The 23,364-nt window shown below is 46.6% G+C and overlaps 2 protein-coding genes across 3 annotated transcripts in view; one reads left to right on the forward strand and one right to left on the reverse strand.

Annotated features, from left to right (window-relative positions):
- Cryzl1 (crystallin zeta like 1) overlaps positions 1–17,268 on the reverse strand; it is a 39,506-nt gene extending 22,238 nt beyond the window's left edge. The window contains exons 1-3 of one of the 2 annotated variants that reach the window (XM_021184824.3): positions 17,115–17,268; positions 6,989–7,060; positions 4,514–4,591 (exon numbers count right to left, since the gene is read on the reverse strand). In XM_021184824.3, coding sequence (XP_021040483.1) covers positions 4,514–4,591; positions 6,989–7,054 — 144 coding nt within the window. In that variant the 5' untranslated portion in view covers positions 7,055–7,060; positions 17,115–17,268. The remainder of the gene's footprint in view (positions 1–4,513; positions 4,592–6,988; positions 7,061–17,114) is intronic. The other variant, XM_021184825.3, reaches the window with a different exon arrangement.
- A 799-nt stretch (positions 17,269–18,067) lies between these two features.
- The window catches only part of Itsn1 (intersectin 1), a 188,141-nt gene continuing 182,844 nt past the window's right edge, over positions 18,068–23,364 (forward strand). The window contains exon 1 of the mRNA XM_029470690.2: positions 18,068–18,164. The gene's annotated coding sequence lies outside the window, so the exon portion shown is untranslated. The remainder of the gene's footprint in view (positions 18,165–23,364) is intronic.

A 23,364-nucleotide genomic window follows, 5' to 3' on the forward strand; every position in this document is an offset into this window, starting at 1 on the left:
GTGGATCAAGAACCAAAACGACAACAAAACCAAGCAATAAAAACCCATTTCTTTTTTTTTGTTTGTTTGTTTTTTGAGACAGGGTTTCTCTGTGTAGCCCTGGCTGGCCTGGAACTCACTCTGTAGACCAGGCTGGCCTCGAACTCAGAAATTCGCCTGCCTCTGCCTCCCAAGTGCTGGGATTAAAGGCATGCGCCACCACGCCCGGCAAAAACCCATTTCTGACATATGAGAAAGCAGGACAACAAAAACCCAAGCCACAGAACAGCAAATACAATTCACCTTCAGAATGACAATAAATATAAAAAAATTACAAAAAACATCAAAAACTCCCCTGTTCCAGAGTGGGAACCGCGAGCTGCTGAGGCCCGGGACACAGAACTGAGTCCTGGGTGCCAAGACATCTGTAACATTTTCTCTGTGGAGATGAAGTTCACCTCCAAACAATCTCAGGTACCCGAGCACAGCTTCCCTGTCCCCCGTTCAAGTGAGGTGAGGGAGGGCAGACAGAGCACTGCTGACAGACAGACAGACAGACAGACAGACAGAGTGGCCTCCTCACACCCTCAGGATCACCGCTAGGGACACCGCTCAGCAGGCAGCCTTGCTGAGCACGCAGGAAGCCCTGAGTCCCACAAGGCCTGAGTACTATCTTAATGTACTGTCTTCAGAAAGACAACCTGCCTAGCGGCACGTGACAGTTTACTCAACGGCTACTTGTCACTCTTTTCTGTTAGCCTGCAATCCCAGCACCACCGAGGTGGGCAGGGGTGTCAAGATCTTATGTTAAGGCCAGTCTGAGGATTTATGGATTCTGTCTTAAAGAAAAGCAGACACCATTGTTTTCCTCAGTCCCAGGTTAGAGGGCTTGGGGAAGAGTGGTGGTATGTGTATGTGTGGTATGTGTGCATATATGTGTGTGTTGTGGTGTATGTATAGTGTGCATATATGTATGTGTGCATATATGTGTGTGTTGTATGTATGTGTGCATATATGTGTGTGTTGTGGTGTATGTATAGTGTGTTGTGTGCCTGTACATTTTCCTACCTTAACCTACTGTCTTCAGAAAGACACCCTGTCTAGCGGCACGTGACAGTTTATTCAACGGCTACTTGTCACTCTTTTCTGTTAGTGGCAGAGCGCTTGCCTCACATCCACATGGTCCAGGTTCAAGCGTCAACACCACACAACTGGAATCTGTGCGGTCCTGTAATGTGGAATAGTAGCCATAACTGGACAGCAGCATCTCTTCTTAGTAGACACATTAGATATTTCCCCAGATGTAGTCATGGACATATAAAACGTGTGCCTAAATCAGTTTTCCTGTCTGTATTCTTTACGGCTACAGCCTGAATTGGCTCTTCCCACACTGACTGACCCTCATGCCCAAGGTGACTGGCACAGAGAAGGACTTTACGAAGGTAAGTGAAGTTGTGGGGTAGACTCCTAACTGTCAGGACTGGGGACTAAGACGACGAGACACCAGAAGCAGCTCACACCGAAGAAAGGCACGAGGACACTGCCAGGACCTCATTCAAACCCTGAAGGATGGACTCGAGACAACCATGCTTGCACAGTGATCTCGGGCTTCTACCCTTCAAATCTGGGTTAAAAGAAGTGTCAGTGGTTGTACTGGCTAGTTTTGTGTCAACTTGACACAGCTGGAATTATCACAGAAAAAGGAGCTTCAGTTGAGGAAATGCCTCCATGAGATCCAACTGTAAGGCATTTTCTCAATTAGTGATCAAGGGGGAAAGGCCCCTTGTGGGTGGAACCATCTCTGGGCTGGTAGTCTTGGTTCTATAAGAGAGCAGGCTGAGCAAGGCAGAGGAGGCAAGCCAGTGAAGAACATCCCTCCATGGCTTCTGCATCAGCTCCTGCTTTCTGACCTGTCTGAGTTCCAGTCCTGACTTCCTTTGGTGATGAACAGCAGCATGGAAGTGTAAGCCGAATAAACCCTTTCCTCCCCAACTTGCTTCTTGGTCATGATGTTTGTGCAGGAATAGAAACCCTGACTAAGACAAATTGGTACCAGCAGAGTGGGGTATTCCTGTGACAACCTGACCATGTTTTGGGGAGGACTGTGGAAGGACTTTGGAACTTTGGGCTTGAAGACCCATTTGTTGTTAAGAGCTCTGTCAGATGTTGTGTAGGAGCTTGGAAGATAATGCTGAGAACAGTGCAGAAGATGGAGGCCTGGTTTGTGAAATTTCAGAGGGAAAATTAAAGACTCTCTTCAGGGCCATTGCTGTTTTTATTGTGAAGATTTTGTAGTTCTGGTTAGCTGGGGCTGAAGAATCAGCTGTGATTAACAAGATACCAGAACTACTAAAGCAAAAACTTTGCATTACTGGGACTATTGATGCTGGTTAGCTGGAGCTAAGAAATTAGCGGTGATTAAGAAGAGACCAGCATCATTGAGGTGACATCTTCTGGGAAGTGTTTTCTGAAAGCACAAAGAGGCTGTGTTCCAGAGATAGGCAAGGTTGTACTCCTTCTGCAGTGGGACTTGGTAATGTGTAAGGGTCACCCAGGTGGTACTGGTTTTGAAGGCATGAAGGGGTCACACAGCAGCTCAGGCTTGGCACTGTGAGAGGCCATGGAAGGCCATTGGTGAAGGTGCAGCCCCAGTTGTAATTGAAGGCCCAGGACTGAAGGGGTCATGCAGTGTTTTGGAGATGCCAGTACCATGAGATGACCACCAAGAGCAGCAGCAGCAGTGGAGTACAGGCATCTGGAGCCCAGAGAACAACGTGTGTGCTACAAAGGGCATGGTTGGAGAAGTGACCCAAGCCCTTGGAGGAGCCCAGAAGATCGTGAGTTGGATCCCAGACGTTGGACGGTTGGAGATTGATTTTTGCTTTGATGGTGACTGTGCCCTGATATTTTCCCTCTTGAAGGAAGAAACTATTTTAGTGGAGCCCACAGTTAAGAGACTTTTAATTGTAAAAAGACTTGGATTTTAAAAGATTTTGGACATTTTAAAGGGATTGACTTTTAATATGTAAAGACTGTGGGACTTTTAAAGTTGTTTAGATCTTGGGGATGAATAAGAAATTAAGGGTTGAGGCTTACTAGTGATGTGTTTGTGTGTCAAGTTGACAAGGGGTCAATTGTACTGGCTAGTTTTGTGTCAACTTGACACAGCTGGAATTATCACAGAAAAAGGAGCTTCAGTTGAGGAAATGCCTCCATGAGATCCAACTGTAAGGCATTTTCTCAATTAGTGATCAAGGGGGAAAGGCCCCTTGTGGGTGGAACCATCTCTGGGCTGGTAGTCTTGGTTCTATAAGAGAGCAGGCTGAGCAAGGCAGAGGAGGCAAGCCAGTGAAGAACATCCCTCCATGGCTTCTGCATCAGCTCCTGCTTTCTGACCTGTCTGAGTTCCAGTCCTGACTTCCTTTGGTGATGAACAGCAGCATGGAAGTGTAAGCCGAATAAACCCTTTCCTCCCCAACTTGCTTCTTGGTCATGATGTTTGTGCAGGAATAGAAACCCTGACTAAGACAGTGGTTCAAGTCAAAAGACCAAGTAAGACCCACAACCAAACAAACAACAAGTCCCCCAAAACAACAACAGGAGAAAACCCGATGTGGGCTTGTACACACCTAGAATCCCAGTTCCTGGGAAGCCAAGGCAGGAGGGCCATGAGTTTAGGGTCGCCCTGGGCTATACAGTGAGATCCTGTCTGACAAAAAACCTGAGAGAACTTATCACGGTGCATTTAACTGTCATTATTAACGATGGCACATTTACTCACTTATGTCTACTAACTGTTTACTTGTTTTTTATGACAAGGTCTCACTGTCTGGCCCATTCTTACTTGGAACTTGCCGTGTGGAACAGACCTGCCTCAGCCTCTCAGAAGCTAGTGCCTCCTGGGTAATGGGTTTAAAGGTATGTGCCACCATGCCTGCACCAAAGACACATGCTTTATGGCCAATACTAAAGATAACTGTGGGCGATATGAGACTGGAGTGTCTGTGAGACAGAAACATGACAAGAATACAAATCATAGCTGAAAATATGTTAACTAACAATACATACAACTCGTGATCAATAACTGTTCCTACTTCCTTTCTTTCTTTCTTTCTTTTTTTTTTTTTCGAGACAGGTTTCTCTGTGTAGCCCTGGCTGTCCTGGAACTCACTCTGTAGGCCAGCCTGGCCTCAAACTCAGAAATCCACCTGTCTCTGCCTCCCAAGTGCTGGGATTAAAGGCATGTGCCACAACTGCCCGGCTTCTACTTTCTATTTTTATTGTATTTGTGAAGGTAATTTCTTCCTTGACTTATAGGACTTAATAATATGCTTTCAGATGCTTCCAAAATAAATTCTATAAAATATTCCCACATAACGATATAAAACACAAATCAAACCGCTTACCTTGGTGTGGGACACTCGCGCTTCAAGCTCGGTTTCTCTGAGGAGTAATGTCCTGCTAGCACTGAGCACACAGTCACCACCAGACACTAACTACACCGTGACACCCTCCTCCCCGCTGGCATCCGTACCTTTGTGTTTATGTGGCTCAGGGCACAAGCTTTAACTTGAACTCTCACAAAGTTATCCTCTGTGACAGGGACATTTTCCTGGAACCAAATAACAGAAGGTCACATTACACATCCTGTGAGGGCATTCATTCATCTTGTGAGAATGTCCACATATAACTAAAAACATGAAGCTGACGCCAAGTCTCGTGAGCATCCTGAGTTTAAAAGACACAAAGAAATACCTAACAGTACATGATAAGAAAAGGAGAAAGAAAATCAGGGGCTGTACTTTTTAAAAGCATTCGTATCTGTATTTTAGAAGCACTCAAAACACCAGCAGAGATGCCATACACACAACTCTGCTTCATAAGCCAGGAAGGCAGACACAGTATTTTAACCTAAATACTCCAAGCTGCCAAGACTTTACAGTACACACAACAGACAGCTTTTACTAAAATTCAGAATTTCCGTAAGGTGACCAAGGCAAGGCTGAAGCATTCAGAGCCGTCCGGCTAAGTGATCGGTTGTAACGTCACTTCTGTATTCCAGACCGTGAACTGACACATGTCCCTGAGTGACGTGAGGAAAGACCCTGCACGGTTTGTGACCCATCGCAGGGACCACTCAGCATCCTGGGCGCACTTTTACTGCATCTCCAGTTTTCTCTTTAGTGACACGGATGAAGGCATTAGTATTGATGAACTTGTTAATTAGACCTAGAGACGAGTTTTACTGGGATGCAGCCAAGCCCTAGGTTCTTTTGCTGACTGTGGCTGGAGGTTACCTGACTGCAGCTGAGACTCCAGCCCCTGCTTTCATCCTGAAACCCACAAGCAGATGATCTGGCTTGATGCAAACCTTTCTAACAATCACCACTAAGTCATTAAAAGCTTAATGAGACCAAATTCACACAACATCTTTCCACGAATCCAGCCCTTCAAAGGATAATAAAGGGAAAACACCCAACAAAAGGACGGAAACTACACTCTAGAAAGGGCAAGAAAGTAATCCTTCAACAAACAAACAAACAAAAAAAAGTTTAATGAGAAAAGTAAGCTTAGGAAGCCCCTAAATTTGTATAGAAAATAGGCTTTTCTCTCCTGTTTAATAACACAGACATTTCCTATTATGTCTGAAACCTCACCTCTGCACAGTGCTTACAGAGAGTTCCTGTTGCTGGAAACCTGTGGATGCTGTGTAAGAGTGTGCGACTGAGTGCCATCCATTTACCTAGGCCATTAGAGTGTGCCACTGAGCGCCACCCGTTCACCTGGGCCACAGAGTACCACATCGGCTTGGAACTTGCTCCGCCTTCCCGGCACCTTTCACAGTGCAGCCAACTCAGCAACTCCTTTTAAAATGCACTTCATTTAAAAGTATTGTGTGTATATGTGACTGTGGTTTGTGCCCATGACTGCAGTGCCCCCAGAGGCCAGACAGGGCTTCAGATCCTCCGGCATTGGACTTCCAGGTGGTTGTGAGACACCTGACATGGGTGCTGGGAACCTAACTTGGGTCCTCAGCCCTGCAGCAGCTCCTTTAAGACTACAGTCACACTACAACACAAACCACCAATCAAGGGGAATACTATGGGGAGGTTGGCTTCTGCTTTTACTCATTTAGTTCCACTTAACTAATAACACATTGAAAAGTGAGTCTGGGGGCCATGAACGGCTCCAGCAGGTAAAGGTTCTTGCCCAACAAGCCCAGCAATCTGAGTTGGGCTCCTGGGGCCAATATAAAGGTAAAAGAAGAGAACCGACTCCAAACAGTGGTCCTCTGACCGCCACATGTGTCATGTATCATGGAATGGGTACCACCCACCTCTGTCTCTCTGTCTCTCTCTGTCTCTCTGCCTCTCTGTCTCTGACTCTCTTTCATATACATGTATACATACCGTATCACATGAAAAAGGGGGAATTATAGAAGTCTCTGTGTCTCTTTCATGCACACACACACACACACACAAACACATAGATACACACAGACACATGCACACACATATGCACACTCACAAGCCACACATATACATTCACAAGGTACACACACACACTTTTGTTAGTGGGTCATTACTGTGATGGTTAGTACTAATAGTGTTGACTTGACAGAACAGAATCGCTTGGGAGCCAGGGACACTCAGGAGTGAGCCTGTGGGGACTGTCTTGATGGCTGGCCCACAGCAGGTGTCGCCATTCCATGGCCGGGTCCTGTGTGTATGAGGGACAGAGAGCTGGGCAGCAGCTGCACTCATCTCCTTCTCTGAACACCATGCAACAGGCTGCCACGTGACAGGCTGCCATGTGACTGACAAGCTGCCTCACGCCCCAGCAGCTGTGACTTCCCTGTCACAGCCAACTTTAGCCTGGGCCTGAGAGATAAGAGCTTTCTCCCTCAAGTTACTTTTGCCTAAGCATTTTCTCTTAGCAACCAAAACAAAGCAAAGGCAACCTACCTATGGAAAGAAAATATTTTATCTCAATTAATAATTATTCTTACCTTTTCTTGAAATACAAATGTTACTTCTTCATTTGTAGAATTCTGTTGAAAATATAAGCCTTTCATAGTTACCTATACAAACAAACAAAAAGATAAAAGCTTTTTAAAAAGTCTTCTTGAGGGCTGAAGATAGTGGTTAAGAGCATTTACTGCTCTTTCGGGGAGATAGGGTAGACAGAGATGGACTAGGATCAATACCCAAGCTGTCATAGGAGCTTTCTGAAGGGTCAGGTTTCAGGCATGGTGGCATGGGCTGGATTCTGCATTCAGTAAGCTGTGGGAGAGCCTCAAGGTTGAAGCTAGCCTGGATTACAGAGTCAGACTCTGTCTAACAAGAAAGGGTTTAGGAGGGGTGATTAGAACACTGGCCAGAGGTCCTGAGTTCAATTCCCAGCACCCACATGGTGGCTCACAACCATCTGTAATGGGATCCAATGCCCTCTTCTGGTGTGTCTGAAGACAGCTACAGTGTCATGTACATTAAATAAATCTTAAAAAGAGAAAGAAAGAAAAACGGGGGAGGGAAGGATTTCCATTTCCTATTCAGTAACAAATGTTTGTGTATTTAAAACAGACCAACAAAAATGCCTCACAAGGGCCACACAAGCAGGCCAAAAGTGTTCAAAGGTAATCGAATGCGGTCAACAATTAATGTAAGAGTGGACAGCCAAGTTGCGCTCAGTGGAACTGTGGTCTGGATTCTTCTGGGGCATTCTTGTTTATCTAAGTCCCACTGTAGCATGAATGCTGACCTCAGACTCAGGGATTATAGGGTGTCCCGTGTCCAGATCCTATAAGCCTTTCTAGTTTTTCTTTTTTTTTTTTTAAGATTTATTTATTATATGTAAGTACACTGTAGCTGTCTTCAGACACTCCAGAAGAGGGCGCCAGATCTCGTTACGGATGGTTGTGAGCCACCATGTGGTTGCTGGGATTTGAACTCTGGACCTTTGGAAGAGCAGTCGGGTGCTCTTACCCACTGAGCCATCTCACCAGCCCCCGAGTTTTTCTTTTTTTAATGAAACGTTTTTAGGTTTATTTATGTAATGAGTGTTGTGCCTGCGCACGTGTATGTGTACAATCTGTGTGCCTTGTGCCTGAAAAGGCTAGAAAGGAGTCCCCTGAGTGGAGCTACAGATGGTTGTGAGCTACCATGTGAGTGCTGGGAAGAAAACAGGGTCCCCTGAAAGCAGCCACTGCTCTTCACTGCTGAGCCATCTCCTCAGCACCCCCTTTTATTTTTTAATTAAAAAACTGTTTTGGTTTGAATATGCATGTGTGTTATATGTAAGGATGGGCATGCACATGTGTGCACGCATTCAGAGGCCACAGGCTGACACTGTTTCTTCTTCTCTCCATCTTATTTATATTTGGGGGGACAGGGTCTCACTATAAAGCTCTGGCTGGCTTTGAACTCAGAGATCCACTTGCTTCTGCTCTGAGTTCTGGAATTAAAGGTTTGTAGCCCAGCCACCCTATCAAACCTGGAGCTCACCAATTCATCTAAAGTGGCTGGCCAATGAGCACCCTCGTGCTGGATACACTGGAGAGGAGGGAACCTCAATGGAGAAAATGCTTCCATAAGACTGAGTTAGTGATCCATGGGGCGGCCCCGCCCATTGTGGGTGGAGTCATCCCTGGGCAGGTAGTCCTGGGTTTTATAAGAAAGTAGGCTGAGCAAGCCATGGGAAGCAAGCCAGTAAGCAGCACCCCTCCATGGCCTCTGCATCAGCTCCTGCCTTGCTTCAGTCCCTCAGTGATGGACTATGATATATGGATGAGGAAGCTGCACCTCCATCCACCTAGCAGGGAGACAACAGGAACCAAGGAAACTGCATCTTACAGGGGCTAAGTCACTAAGCACACAGTACCAGCTGGGCTGGAGCCTCAGTAGTTACTTAGAACTGTCACAGTAGTGATTTTTCTACTGAGCTGCTGCTAGGATACACTCACCCGGAACTACAAAACTTTCTCCGGTGGGACTGACTATTCAGTTGCCAATAGATCTGTTGTTTTAATCTGTAGGTACCAAAGCCAAAGAGAGAGAGAGAGAGAGAGAGAGAGAGAGAGAGAGAGAGAGGTGGGATGCCTTCTTTGTAAATTACTAGAATTTCTGAGAGTTCACAATAGCAGCTCTCAAGCCATGCACAGGTCCTCTGAACAAGAGGCCCAGCGACCAGCATAGCTGTCATGCTCATGAAGCCAGCTCTGGGTGCCAGGACCTCTGTGGACCTAAATGGATCTCTATAAAAGAGTTGTATGGAGTAGCTGAGTAACAGTTACTGCTCTCTAGGATGAGAAAATCAAATGCAGAAACTAACCACAGTCATGCCTTTAAGACATGGACTTATGTAGTATGTCAAGACAGTGAAAACCATGGCTAACAGCAGCCCTTTCTTTATCAGTGTGTGTGCGTGTGCACACAGACACACACTGAACCATGAGGGGAGAAGAACTTAAACAGACACAGCACGCATCTCCCACTTCCGTCTTTCAGTGTCTGCCCAGCTTTCTAGGCTGAGTGCATATTGCTGTTCTACCTTATTCCACCCACGGCGGCGTCTCAGCACAAACCTGTTTGATGGAGTCAGTGTGACTTAGCACGTAGTTGGTCCTACTGCAGGGTTTCTAGGCACAGCACAGTCTTTGAGAGTGTGCTGCACTAACACACTGATGCACCGAGTGAATACATACATTCCAGATCCTCCTCTGTACAGCCTCACAATGGGAGGGGTGTACCCACCGCTCCACTCTCCCAGGCCACCCTAGGTGGGAGGAGTGTCCCCACCAGCTCCACTCTCCCAGGTCACCCTAGGTGGGAGGAGTGTCCCCACCGCTCCACTCTCCCAGGCCACCCTAGGTGGGAGGAGTGTCCCCACCGCTCCACACTCCCAGGTCACTTTACTGCCTCACGAGTGAGCTTCTCCAGCCATTGCTTAGGCACATTAATTCCTTCCCTATGCTTTGGCTTATATGTTTTGAGGCAGGGTCTTGATTTGTGGCCTTGCCTGGCCTTGACCTCTGGATCCTCCGGGCTGTCTCCGATGTACTGGCATTAGAGGTGTGCAGCACGTGCCCAGGGATAGCCATTATTACTTCAACAAATCTCTGCTCCTATTCAGTCCTGACTTAGTGCTGTGGCCTTTTCTCCAGGTACAAGTCTATACTAACATCCTGAGTTCAAAACAGTCCCCTTTGTCGTTCTAGAAGCCACTGTTTCCTCAGCCTATTGAATCTGACATGTGGCCTGGGTCAATAATGTATCAGTTTCAAAGACCTGGGAGACAATTCCGCACCCCCTAGAATCTTCTTCAGAGAGAGAGAGGGTGGGGGAGAGGTAAGGATTAGTTAATCTAATTATTAACAACTGTAATGGGATCAAAACTATTCTCCAAGCTACAACATAAAGAAAAAAAATTGTTTAAAAACACTTTCTTAAGCCGGGTGTGGTGACACATGCCTTTAATTCCAGCACTTGGGAGGCAGAGGCAGGCGGATTTCTGAGTCTGAGGCCAGCCTGGTCTACAGAGTGAGTTCCAGGACAGCTGGGCTCACAGAGAAACCTTGTCTCGAAAAACCAAAAAAAAAAAAAAAAGAAATCCTTTCTTTTTGTTATAATCTGTGTGTCTGTGTGTCTTGGAGGATGGCTCGGCAGGTCAAAGCATGTGCTGTCAAGCATGACAACGCAGTCCTACAATAATCCCCAAGGTGGAAGGCGAGACCTGACTCTCCTCAGCTGGCCTCTGACCAGCACGTGCACGCGTGCATGCCTACACACTACAGGTAAATAAATACAAATGTGACTGAAAGATTATGCTGTAAGTGAATGCCTGCTCGAGGCAGAGAGGCCACTGGGTCCTCCGGAGCTGGAGGGAAGGCTTTGGGAGCCCTCCCCCCACCCCGCCCCCCCACCCCCCCACCTGTGTGCTGGGGAAGGAGCTCAGGGCCTTGCAAGAGCAGCACGAACTCTCAGTGCTGACCTCACTCTCCAGCCCTTAAAGGGGCGGCTTGGTTTATTTATCTATTTATTTACTTCAAAAGTAAGTAAATCAATATAAGATAGAAGATAATCAAGAAGTATAGTATTCGACATACAATAGTATTCGATTGGGGCCTAGCAAGCACAGGAGTGGATGCTCACAGTCAGCTATTGGATGTATCACAGGGCTCCCAATGGAGAAGCTAGAGAAAGTACCCAAGGAGCTAAAGGGATCTGCAACCCTATAGTTGGAACGACATGATGAACTAACCAGTACCCCGGAGCTCTTGTCTCTAGCTGCATATGTATCGAAAGATGGCCTAGTCGGCCATCACTGGAAAGAGAGGCCCATTGGACTTGCAAACTTTATATGCCCCAATATAGGAGAATGCCAGGGCCAAAAGAATGGGAATGGGTGGGTAAGGAAGTGGGGGGCGCTATGGGGGACTTTTGGGATAGCATTGGAAATGTAATTGAGGAAAATATGTAATAAAAAATATTAAAAATTAAAAAAAATAAATAAAATTACATAAATTAAAAAAGAATAGTATTCGATTTACATTTCTACCATCCTTTCTGCCCCTCATCAAAATGGGAATTCTGAGCCCTAAGCACTGAAAATCTTGTAGAATGGGTGATAGTCAAGGCCCAGGTGGCTTCTTAGGCACTGGACTGGGTTAACAAAGACTCGAGTTCACTAAGATTTTTAATGAACTTAGAGATATTTGCACATAGACAACAACTAGATATCTGGCTCAATTAAAGATGAGGATGTGCCCTCTCATTTCTAAGAGTATTATATATAATTTGGAAAATTATATGACTCGATATAAACTTTGCTAAATCAAAAAACGCTACATAATTTATTTATTTGTGGTGCCGGGGCTTGAACCCAGGGCCTCATCCATGCTATGTAAGTGTGGCACTGCTGAGCACATCCCTAATACAACAGTTAAAACTTTTTATGTGCTCTTGTTTTGGTAATAGAGTCCCCCTGTGTTGCCCAGGCTATACCTGAACTGTAGCCTTAGCCGGCCTGAAACTCCTGATCTACCACATCCAGCTCATAAAACTTTTCAATGACATCAAATATGTTTAGAAAGGTAGGGTGGCGGGCCTGGAAAGATGGTTTAGTGGTTAAGCACTCTGGCTACTCTTGCAGAGGACCCGGGTTCAGTGCCCAGCATTCACACTCAGGCTCACAACTGTCTGTGACACAGTTGTCGGAGATCTACTGCTCTCCAAAGATGTACACCTATGTTCAGGCAAAACACCCAGACACATGAAAAGAAAATAATAATAATAATAATAATTCAACAAAAATTTTAAAAGGTATGTAGGCTAAGATGTGTTGTGAGAAGCACACAGATTTGACATTTTTACAAGTATGTCAGAGCTGAAGACAAAACTGTGGATCATGTTATCAATAGTTTAAATGTTTATAAAGCCATGTATTAAACATGCTGAATCTGCAGAAAAGTAGGAAGAATGTTGACTTAAGATTTGGCTGTGCAAACAGAGGGACACCTTGGCATACGCTGAGCACCCAACTGTAAGTCCTAGTTCCTAATAAAGGCAGGCCGCTTTCTCCAGAGCCAAGGGAAGAGATCTCAGATGGCAGCTTCACTTTTGTTGTAACAACAAGAGCTACACTGGCTCACCTTCTGCTACCCTCAACTCCCCACGGAGCTCATCTATTAATGAGTGTAAGCAAACCTCTGCACATTAGCCCTTACCTACGCTTGCAAGGCCAACAGAGGCACGAGTGGGTGTCCTTTACAGGACGGGCAGAGATGATCTGGTAGTGATGTCATCATGGACATGTCACAGAAAGTCCAGCACGTAAGGTGTGGTTATAAAACTTAACAGACAGAGTCTCTCTATGTAGCCCTGGCTGGCCTGGAACTCACAAAGATCTGCCTGCCTCTGCTTCCAGAATGCCGGGACTAAAGGCACGCACCACCACACTTGGCAAGACTTAACTTCTTGTAATTCTTATTCATATACAAGTGAGTGACTGGTCGTGTGCCACTTGTAAGCAGTGCCTACGGAGGCCAGAAGAGGGCACTGGGTCCCCTAGGACTGGAATTACATATGGCTGGGACCTGCCAAGTAACCGCTGGGAACTAAGTCCAGGGTTCTCAGAAGAGCAGTCAGTACACGTAGCCACCAAGCTGCCTCTCCTGCCCCTGTAAGGGGCTTCCCTTGTATAATTTAAGTATTTACGAGACAACATCTAGCTGTGTAGCCCTAAATGGCCTGATGATACTCACTGCGTTAACAGGTTGCACTTGAACTTGCAGAGAGCTTCCTGTATGCCTGACTTTAGAAGTACTTAAATAGGCTGGATGCCATTACAGGGATTCCAGCACCAGGTGAGTGGGACAGGGGACCAGATGGCTTTTAAAGTCTCTTCTAATAATGGCAATTTCTTTTATTATTATTTTTTGAAAGGGTAGTTCAGGCTAGTTCCAAACTTGCCTTCTAGCCAAAAATGACCTTGAACTCCTGTACCTTGAGCCTTCATCTCCCAAGAGCTGGGACAGGTGTGTGCCCTCAGCAGGCTGACCATCTGCAGCTCTATGACTATCATCACGTAAGACTGGACTGACTTTGTACATGTGGCATAATTCCTACACTTTACGCAGCTTGCGAACTAAAGATTGCGAGAGAGGCAGAAAAAGTGTAGTGACAGAAGCAGATGGTGTGTGTTCAGAGATGTCGAACTGTTGCTTTATCTAGTCAAGAAGTTTTCAACAGGTGTCCAGGGAGCAGGGAGGCACCCATCAAACACCTGTTCTATAAATCACAAAAGAAAAATGTAATATTTTCTCCCACCCACCTGCATGTGAATTATAGTCTATAAAGTTGATTTTCACTTCAGCGTGTACACGGCTTTAGGGCTGAGGAGGTGGCTCAGTGGTTAAGAGTACTGACTAGTCTCCTGGAGGACTCAGGTTCAATCCCCAGCACCCGCATGGTGGCTCACAACCATTGTAATTCTAGTTCTAAGAGAAGCTCATGATTTCTTTTGGCATCTGAGGGCACCCAACACAAATGTTAAATATTTAAATACGTGGGGGCAAAACACCCAGAAAATAAAATAAAATACATAAAGTATGGACCCCCTAGGACTGGAGCTACATATAGCCTGCCACATAGGTGCTAGGAACTGAACCCAGGGTTCTCAGAAGAGCAGTCAGGGAATTTAGCCACTGAGCTGTCTCTCGTCCCCTGTAAGAATGTTTTGCTTGTATATTTTAGGTTTCAGATATTTAAATGAGACAGTGCATTCTTAAATAAGCTAAAATAAAAAATGCCTAGGATTTCTTACATCAGATATTTCCCTGTCAGTATCCTCGGGAGTGGGAGTGGTGGGCTGGCAAGGTGGAAGGCCGTTGTCTCCAATGCTGTTACTCAACATGGCCATTTACTATGATACGATGCAGAGCAACGGAGACGTAATCTGTTATTTACCTTTCTGAATTGGGCTACCAGGGCCAAAGGCAGAAGCCACGTAGTGAATGGGGCCTTTCCCTTACGGTGGCCTGGTCACGTGACACTGGGACACTCAGCGTGGAGAGGTGTAAACATGGAGACAGGTACTTGAGGGTCTTCTCTATCTATTAGCCTCCCCCCACCCACCCTGTCTAGTAAGAAAATCTCCAGCTGTTGACACTGCATCCTCCTCCTGTAAATGGCGACCTCATCTGCCAGCTCATGATAGGGTCCTGAGGAACCATTTAGATGTGGCATACAGATTATAATTTTGATTTTAGTATGTACTGAAAGTGGGAGAGGAGGTTTTTGGTGCTCCTCCTTCAGCTCGGTAGTCCACTTCCTCTGTTGGGAGGGCCATCTCTGTATTCCATGCCTAACTCAGAAGGCGTGGATTTTCCTGCCTCTCTCCTAGTGGCTGCCAGAATTCTCACCTAACCTATACTATGTTTTCTTTCAAAACTCTAATAAAAATGTCCTTGAGCTTCCTTATCAGAAGACAAAGAATTGAAAGAGGAAACAACCTCGTAAAGTCTATTATATAAAACTGGAAGGAAGTCACTTTGTGAAGCATTGTACTCTACCATTGTCTATTTACAGTTCCCAGCACAGTGTTGTAGTAGGTCTGCAAAGGCTACAGTTAGCCAACAGTGCTGGGGAGGTGGAGGCCAGCCAGCCTGGACCACCTATTGAGACAAGAAGAGTCTGCCACAAACACAACCATGAGACCCTGTGTCTGTGGGCTTTCATTCTTTTTTTTACTACTTTGAGGCAGTCTCACTAAGTTGTCTAGGCTGGCCCATCCACTGGGTGGGAGTCCAGGCCTGCACCACTAGGAGGAATGCCCTGTGATTTCAGAATGAACCATGGCATTTGCTGAGTTCTCGAGCTTTTCCCAGCCTCCTCCTTAAGGGAGGCACACAAGTGAATCAGGACTCTTTCTGGTCCAGAGGCTCAGGAATCTCCATCAGGTTTGCACGTTCTTCTTAACTGAGCAGCATGGAGAGCTATAAAATTACCACAACATTGTACCACAGATGCCAGGCAGCTTTATCTTGGTTTCTTTGAGGTGGGGTCTCTCTACGAAGCCCTGGAACTTGCTCTGTAGACCATGGTGGCCTTGAACTCACAGAGATCTGACTGCCCCTGCATCTCAAGCACTAGGATCAAAGGCATGGGCCACCATGCCTGGCCAGGCAGCTTGATCTGTATCTGCACTCCGCCTGTGTGCCCTGTGCTGTTGGATCACAAGAGGACTTCAGATCCGCTGGAACTAGTGTAACACGTGCGGTTACGGCGGCGACTGGGAGAGTAACAAGTGTCCCTACCCTGAGCCAGCCCTCCAGCCTTGGGCGGCTTGATTTTACACGGGGAGGACTGTTTCAAATATGAACATCTCATCTCCTTCTACATGCGGAGACAGAAGCGTGGGTGACATTAGTTAGAAAAGCCAGTAATAATTATACATTGCAGTGGCTGGTGCCTAAGATTTACAACTCCCAAGAGACAGGACCCTGCAATAGGACGCAGGCTGCTTCAACGAGCATGGTACGCAGTGCACACATTACTGAAGTTGGCTTTTTAATAAATATTACTTTTCCTGGTATTCTTGTAAGCTCAGTATCGTACTGTGAAAGTAGTTCTGAACCCATGTAATGGAGCAGCAAAGGGATGTCGCTGGCAATCACATGACTAACACTGCTGAGTTTGTGCAGTGGTCCCTTGTATCATCTGGATTTGGAGAGCGGGCGAATAGCCACAGGTGGCTACTCTGCATGTGAGTGGTGTGCCATTAGGATGAGGGTACGCTGTGAGGGTAAAACGCACAACAGATACACTGTCTCATTTAAATACCTGATTTCTTTAAAGGTTGAAATAATATTTGGATAAACTGGTTTAAAAGAAACATAAAATTAATTTCACGTGGTCTCTTCACTGTCCAAATGTGGCTCCCAGGAAATCTAAAAGCGTCTGAGTTCCTAGAACATCTGTCCTGGACAGGCAATGCAAAACTCAGCTACTGTGGACTGGCTATACTTGGCAGTTTGTTTAAAATGCCATATATAGATATATATAATTTTTAAAAAGCAAATGCAGACCACCAGGCCCAAATCCAGAATCAGTACCTGCGCCTCCTCCCGACCCTGGGATAATTCTTTAGTATGGCTCAAGTATGGCCGGCTCAATGAAGCAGGCAATTCCTGACCCAAGGCCCCATTACTGTGAACACCCACCCTTGTTTGCTTTAGGAAACCGCTTACTGGAACTGCAAAGAGAAGGATAAGAAGGGTGACAAGGGAAGTAGTAATAGAGACTGCATCAGAAACAGTGATAGGGAGAAGCTGGGGGCGGGGAGGACTCAACCCAGGAGAAAGGCAGTTCTAGACCTTTGCCTCCATAAACGCAGAGGAAGAAGCAAAGATCAGTCTACAGTCAAAACCAAGCCAGGGTCAGGAACTGTCCGTCAAATCTAGTATTACCCGCCCCTCAGCGGCCTCAGCCAAGCTAGGCCTGAGCCAGGGCATCTCTGAGGTCGGCGTGTGATGCGAAGCACCAGTCTCCCCAGGGTTAGACAGCTCCTTCAGGCGTTTCTCCATCTTTCGCCCAAAGTCCCATTTCAGAGACACACATCCTTCTTCCCTGGCTCACCTGGCTCGGAGCAACCTCAACCGCCAGCGCCTTCGCCGCCGCCACCTTCCCAGTCCTTCTGCAGAGAGCCCGCCTTCTTGGGTCCAAACAGTACTGCCATTGGTCAGACTGCCCGTCACTACCGCAGGATGACCGATCTGGGGGAGGCTGTGACGAACGCCATAGCAACCGAACCCGGAACTACATCTCCCAGCATGCTCCTTCCCGTAGAGAGACGAGTCGCCGCCCCAGGGACCACCAATAAATGGGAGAAGTTGGGCGTTGCCAAGATGGGTTCCGTTTTATGCAAATTAGAGTAAAAGGCCACACCCTTCCTCATTCCAACCGTAACCCCTACCATCTTTCTTCAGTCTTTGTGTCTTTCGCCTTTCGTCCCCACGTTCTTTCTGCAAAACCTTCAATTTAGTTGAATGTATCCTAGCTACTGTCGCACATAGAAAATAGCAAAGCGCCAAATCGTGAAACAAAATCTCCGCACGCATAGACCAGAAACCTCTAGTTACGCCTTCAAGGGACGAGACAAGGATGGGAGGGGAAAAAAGTGTGTGTGTGTGTGTGGGGGGGGTGCTACCCAAACCACTTCATTGGTTTATCTCGTTGTCACTCTGTACACCTCTATCTCCTTTGGCTCCTTTCTTCTTTTTGCCCACCCAGTGGGCGGAGTCATAGGAGAGAGCGAAGGCGTGGTCTCCGCCTTCCGATTGGCAGGCGGTTATCCCCGCCCATCTATGGGTGGGGCGGAGGGCAGGCTGTGGGCTGAGGGGCGGTGGCGGAGGGAGATGAGGAGATAGGCGGGAGTGAGGGAGCGAAGGAGCGAAGGAGGGCGAGAGGAGTGGAGCGGCGCGGGGAGGGCGCGCAGCTTGGTTGCTCCGTAGTACGGCGGCTCGCAAGGGAGCATCCCGAGCGGGCTCCGGGACGGCCGGGAGGCAGGCAGGCGGGCGGGCGGGCGGGGATGGTGTGCAAGGCTGCGGACCCTGCGTTCCTTCGCGCGGCGTGCGGGCTGCACTGATTTGTGTGAGGGGCGGCCGCGCGCACCCGCCCGGAGATGAGGTGAGGAGCTGACGCGGGCGGCCTGGCGCGCGGGCGGGGGTCGGCGATGGCCGCCCCGGGGTCGGGTCCAGCGGCCGGGCGCGCGTCCCTGCGGCCGCCGTCGCCGCTCCGCCCGGTCTTTCTCATCCTCCCCGGGGGCAGCGGGGCGGGCGGGCCGCGGCGGTGGCGGCCGCGGGACGGGTTCGGGCTGAATGGGCGTCCGCAGCCACGGCCGGTGCTCCCGTGGGGGGCATCGCGGCGGGCGGTCCTTCCACCGCTGACCCCTCTGCCCTCGGCCGCCGGAGGGTGGCGGGCCGACCCGGCCTCCCGGGGATCCGGAGCTCGCGGGAGCCGCATCGCGCCGCCCGCGGGTGCCCCCGGCCTCGAGTCCCTGGCTCATCCTTTTTCTCTAGCGCCTGCTTGGAATACCCTGTCAAGTGAAGGGCGGTCAATGCCGTTTGGGCCGAAGTGGTGCGGCCGGGGCTGGCTCTGATGGCATTTAACAGAAAGCGGCTCCCCTTGCAGCGGGCGTGCGTTCCCTGCTCGGCCGCTTCGCCCTCCTTGCGCACGCACTGACTCGGGTGTCTGCTGTGGACTCAGGGCACAATTGCGGTCCCTTCTTGGGGGTGGGGGTGGAGGGCACCAGAAAATGCAATCCGGATTCCCAGAAAGAAAAAAAAGAAAGAAAGAAAGAAAGAAAAGCAAGGAGGAGCTGGCTGGATCTCCCTGCACTTCTGTTTGCCTTTGCTTTGGAAGACAACTTCGCTGATCCTCTTGCCTATGAGCAGTCTATTGTTGTGATTCAGACTACAGGCTTTGCTTTTGAAGGAATAGATTCGTGGCTTCTTGCTGCAGCTTGAGGGTGTAGAGGTAGTTGGTAGCATCTTGAATGTGAAAGTTTGCGACTTTGCCCTCATCACTGCTTTTCGGAAAACAGAAGCAACCTGGAAATGTAAATGCATGCAGACTCTGGCCAGATGCGGTTCTTTTGTGTTTATCTGTTGGTATCTTTCTCTTGGTACTTCGTGATCGGAAACACGGAGGATAAATAAGAAAAAAGAAAAAAAAAAGAGTCTGATAAATAGCATAGATAGTGAAAGCATGGGAACAAATGCCCGTGGAAAATATCAGTTCTATTTTCAGGGAGGCCGGTTTACTAGTCCCGCTCAATTGATGAAGAGAAAGGCTTGCTCATGGATTATGTAGTGGACAGGATGTGAGGGCAGGAGCTGGGGCCAGGAGCCCGCAGGCCAGCTGCTTGGCAGGGTGCTTCTCTAAATGCTCCAAACTGGAGGAATGTATTTATTTGTTGGGATACTTTTATTTTTAGAAGATGTTAACGGTGAAGAGTGCAGACGTTTCAGCAACCATTATGGTTACCAACTAGTTTGCTTGAAATATTTCGTATGTGTGTGTGAGTTCCCTTATAACTTAAGAAGTTTTAAAAAAGCAACGTCTTTCTGTAGGAGATATGTAAAGAACTCAGGAAATTATAAAGGATTTAAATTAAGAAGTGAAGGCCACTGATTTGGTGACAGGGCATAGATATTTCTATACACTTTTAAGTGGCTGCAGTAAGGCACCTCTCAGAGAGTATGTGTTTTAAAAAAAAGTGTCTGTCATTGAAATTGCTGAGGATTGTGGTACCGCCACAAAACTATTATTATTCTGCCTGAGTAAGAGAGGAAATGAACACATTTTAATGTACTTTGGAACCCTGTGGATTGTTCAGATGCTGAGCATTGTGAAATAGGGCATAAAATGAGTAGCGGCAAGTTAGTTCCCTGAAATGTTTGTCCCTCAGCATTTTCTTTCTTTGAATCTTTCTTTCTTTCTTTCCTTCTTTCTTTTTTTGTTTCTTTTTTTAAAAAATTTTTTTAAAAAGATTTATTTATTTATATGAGTACACTGTAGCTGCTCTGTTCTGATGGCTGTGAGCCACCATGTGGTTGCTGGGATTTGAACTCAGGACCTTTGGAAGAGCAGTCAATGCTCTAACTGCTAAGCCATCTCTCCAGCCCACATCTTTTGCTTGTTTGTTTGTTTCTTTCTTTCTTTTGCTGTTGACTAGCAGTTTCTTTTTCCTCTGGGCAGTCTTTATCTTTTCCCCAAATAACCTAGATTGAGATACACCCTTAAAACACTTGCAAGAGATTCAAAGGGAGGCCCTGGTAAATTCCTCTGCCTGTGCCTTTTCTCTTTTGGTGATTGAGTCAGGCCTTGGAGCATGTTAGAGTGTAACCTAGCACCTAGCTACATCCGCAGCCTCACATTGTCTTTGTGTGTGGTGCTGCTGGCATTAGATCCTGGGGCCTTGTGCTACAGTCTCTAGACTCTCATCCTTTTAATTTGCTCAACCTGTGACTTATAGAAAATTAATTAATGGAGGTTGGGTTTATGTCAGACTTCTCTTTTTAGTGACTCCCTCCTGAATGGCTCCATTTACTGGCTCCATCTAAGTCTGGCATTCGGATATCTTTACATCAGCTTACCAGGTTTCTGTCTCTCCAGCTCAGTCAGACAATGGGAAGTAGTCAATACAGTTTCCAGGAATCTCTCCAAGCCAGAGAGAGAACTTGGAGAACCTTGGCAATTGTGCTTTTCTCTCTTCCCGAGTGTCTCCTAAGACCGTCTCTGAAGTGGGTAGCAAGCTTCTCAAGTGGCAGAGGTTTTACTGTGATGAGGCTGTGATGAGGGTTTCAGAAGAGCAGAGTTGGTGGTGGTCTGCCTAGAAACTAAGCCAGGGCCTTTCGGACAGTTGCAGAGTGGATGGGTGAGCCGCACTGCCTCCATCCCACTGTTTTGAGCCTTTACCTGCCAAGTTGGTCACATCACAGAGTAGTCACAGCGCTGTGTCCTAGCCAGTCCCCCTGAGCTTGACCAGTGTTGAATGTACAGCCCTGCTGGGTGATGTGCTAGAAAGAGGTCTAGCAGATGTTGTCCCTGAGGACTCAGAATTTAATGTAGTCTGATCATTTCACAGATCATTTTATTAAGGACGATGATCCCAACATAAAGAATCATTTTTAGAAAATATGGACACTACATATGCTTTCCAATTCGACTCTTATGATATACGACCTTTACTCCCTTTTACAGAGTCTACCACAGGGCCCTATAAATTACAGATTTTATGTGGGTGAGCGCTACATGCAGTGCCAAGCTCTGAAGAATATGGGACTTCATCACATATTGTCAATGACTTAGATGTAGTTACCAAACCTTTCAGGACCTCAGTTTTCTTTGCTAAAAATGGGAAGAATGGCAGTGGACTTTGCATACCTCTATGTTGCCCAGGCTTGCCTCCAAGTGCTGGGATTTCAAGCATGTGTCACAGTGACCTACACTTAAACGCAGTGAGTTATTAAGCAGTAGTTCACACTGACGGGAAGAATTGGAGTGTGTGAGATATAAAGTTTGCAAGCTGACACTCACGTGGCTTCTGTGCTGCCGTGCTTTGGGGTCACTTTGTGTAGAGACTCATTGCTTCCTAAAGGAAGTCTCTTGATAATATCTTGGTACTAAATAATGTATACTTTACTTAATAAACTACCAAGGATTATACATATGATTACAAAATAAATTTCATGTTCACTTTCATCTTAATTGTATTACTTTAGAATTAGTCTCAATCAATTTAGAGTGAATAACTAATAGCCTTTGTATTTAAAAAAAAAATCACACAGAAATACAGAAAAGCAAGGAAACTATGAAATACCCATAAATCCATGACCCAAGCATATATACCAGGCCGTTTTTGTGTGTGCATATGGCTGTTCGTGTACAGCTTTTGGTACAAAAATGGGATCTTGCTGTGCATGTCTGTTTTCCTCTTTCTCTTCTTTCTTCTTCAAGGTCCTATCTAGCCTTGGCTAGCCAGGAGCTCACTAGATTAACCAGGCTGGCTTCTAACTTGCAATGATTCTTTCCCACCCTTTGCCTAAAAGGAACAGTTTAAAAACATATGAACTCCCCATGCCCCCCACATATATACATGAGGACTTGAATCAGGACCACTGAGCCGTTTTTCTAGTTTGTTTTCTCTTTGTTTTCATTCTCTTTCTCTCTGTCTCTGTCTCAGGGAGAGGGAGAGAATGTGTCTTGCTGTTGTGACCAGGCTAGGGTCAGTCTTATCCAGATCCTCTTGCCTCTGCTAACCTGGTATTGGAATTCAAGCATGCACTAGCCACAATAGATTATTATTATTATTTTTCTTTCTTTTTTTTTTCATTTTTATTAATAGATTATTTTTTAACTTGTTTTCTCGGCATTAAAAAAACAAAACGAAACAAAACCAAAACCCTTCCATGTCTATAATATAAATTTAATAGCAGAATAATATATCACTTTATGGATCTGTGAGAATTTGGCCAGTTTATTAGACATTAGTGTAGTGTGTCATGATGGACTCTCCCTAATAGCATTTCTTTTTAACTTATTTTTGAAATTTTACTAATTTTCAAAAATTTTTAAGTAGGTGTTTTGTCCATATATTTTATTCTAAAACACGTGTATCACCATGGTGATGGCCAAGGAGGCCAGAAAAGGGCATTGGATCCCCTGGAACTGGAGTTATTCATGTCACCTGGAAGAGTAGTCAGCCTCTCCAGTCTGCTACAGGCATTTCTTAAGGATTTTTCCCCCCTTTTAGATGTGTTTCTAGGGAGATGGCTCAGTGGATAAAGTGCTTTCTGTCCATGCACAAGGAACTGAGTTTGGATCCCCAGAGCCTACCTAAAGCTGGGATGGTGACATGGGGAAGAAACATTACAAGTTAGAGGGCAGCCTTAAACCCAGGAGCAGGAGAATGGAAGATCCCTAGGCATGCTGGCTAGAACAGCTCTAGTTTCAGCAGTAGACTGTCTCACAACATACATGGTAGAAGAGCAATTGAGGAAAAGACATCTCCATGCCAGCCACATACACCCACTCGAGCAAATGTATTTCACACACAGGTGCACACACATAACAACAGCAATTTCTTACAAGGCCTAAGTTTCTAGAAGTGGGATTACAGAGTCAAAGGCTGTGCTAAAGTTGTTTTGTTTTGTTTTAATCTTTCACATTTTCAGACACATACATAGTATGTTTGATTATCCCCCATTGTCCTCCCTGGTCTCCTTGTTCTCATCCCCTTATCCCCAACAAGTCCCACTCCAGCTTTCACGGATGTCTTTCTTTGTTGGTGGGCTCGGGGTGCCGGGAGCCCAGGTCCACTGCA

This window comes from Mus caroli, unplaced genomic scaffold (genome assembly GCF_978045245.1).
Source record: "Mus caroli unplaced genomic scaffold, Mus_caroli_1 scaffold_17, whole genome shotgun sequence".
NCBI classification, from domain to species: domain Eukaryota; kingdom Metazoa; phylum Chordata; class Mammalia; order Rodentia; family Muridae; genus Mus; species Mus caroli.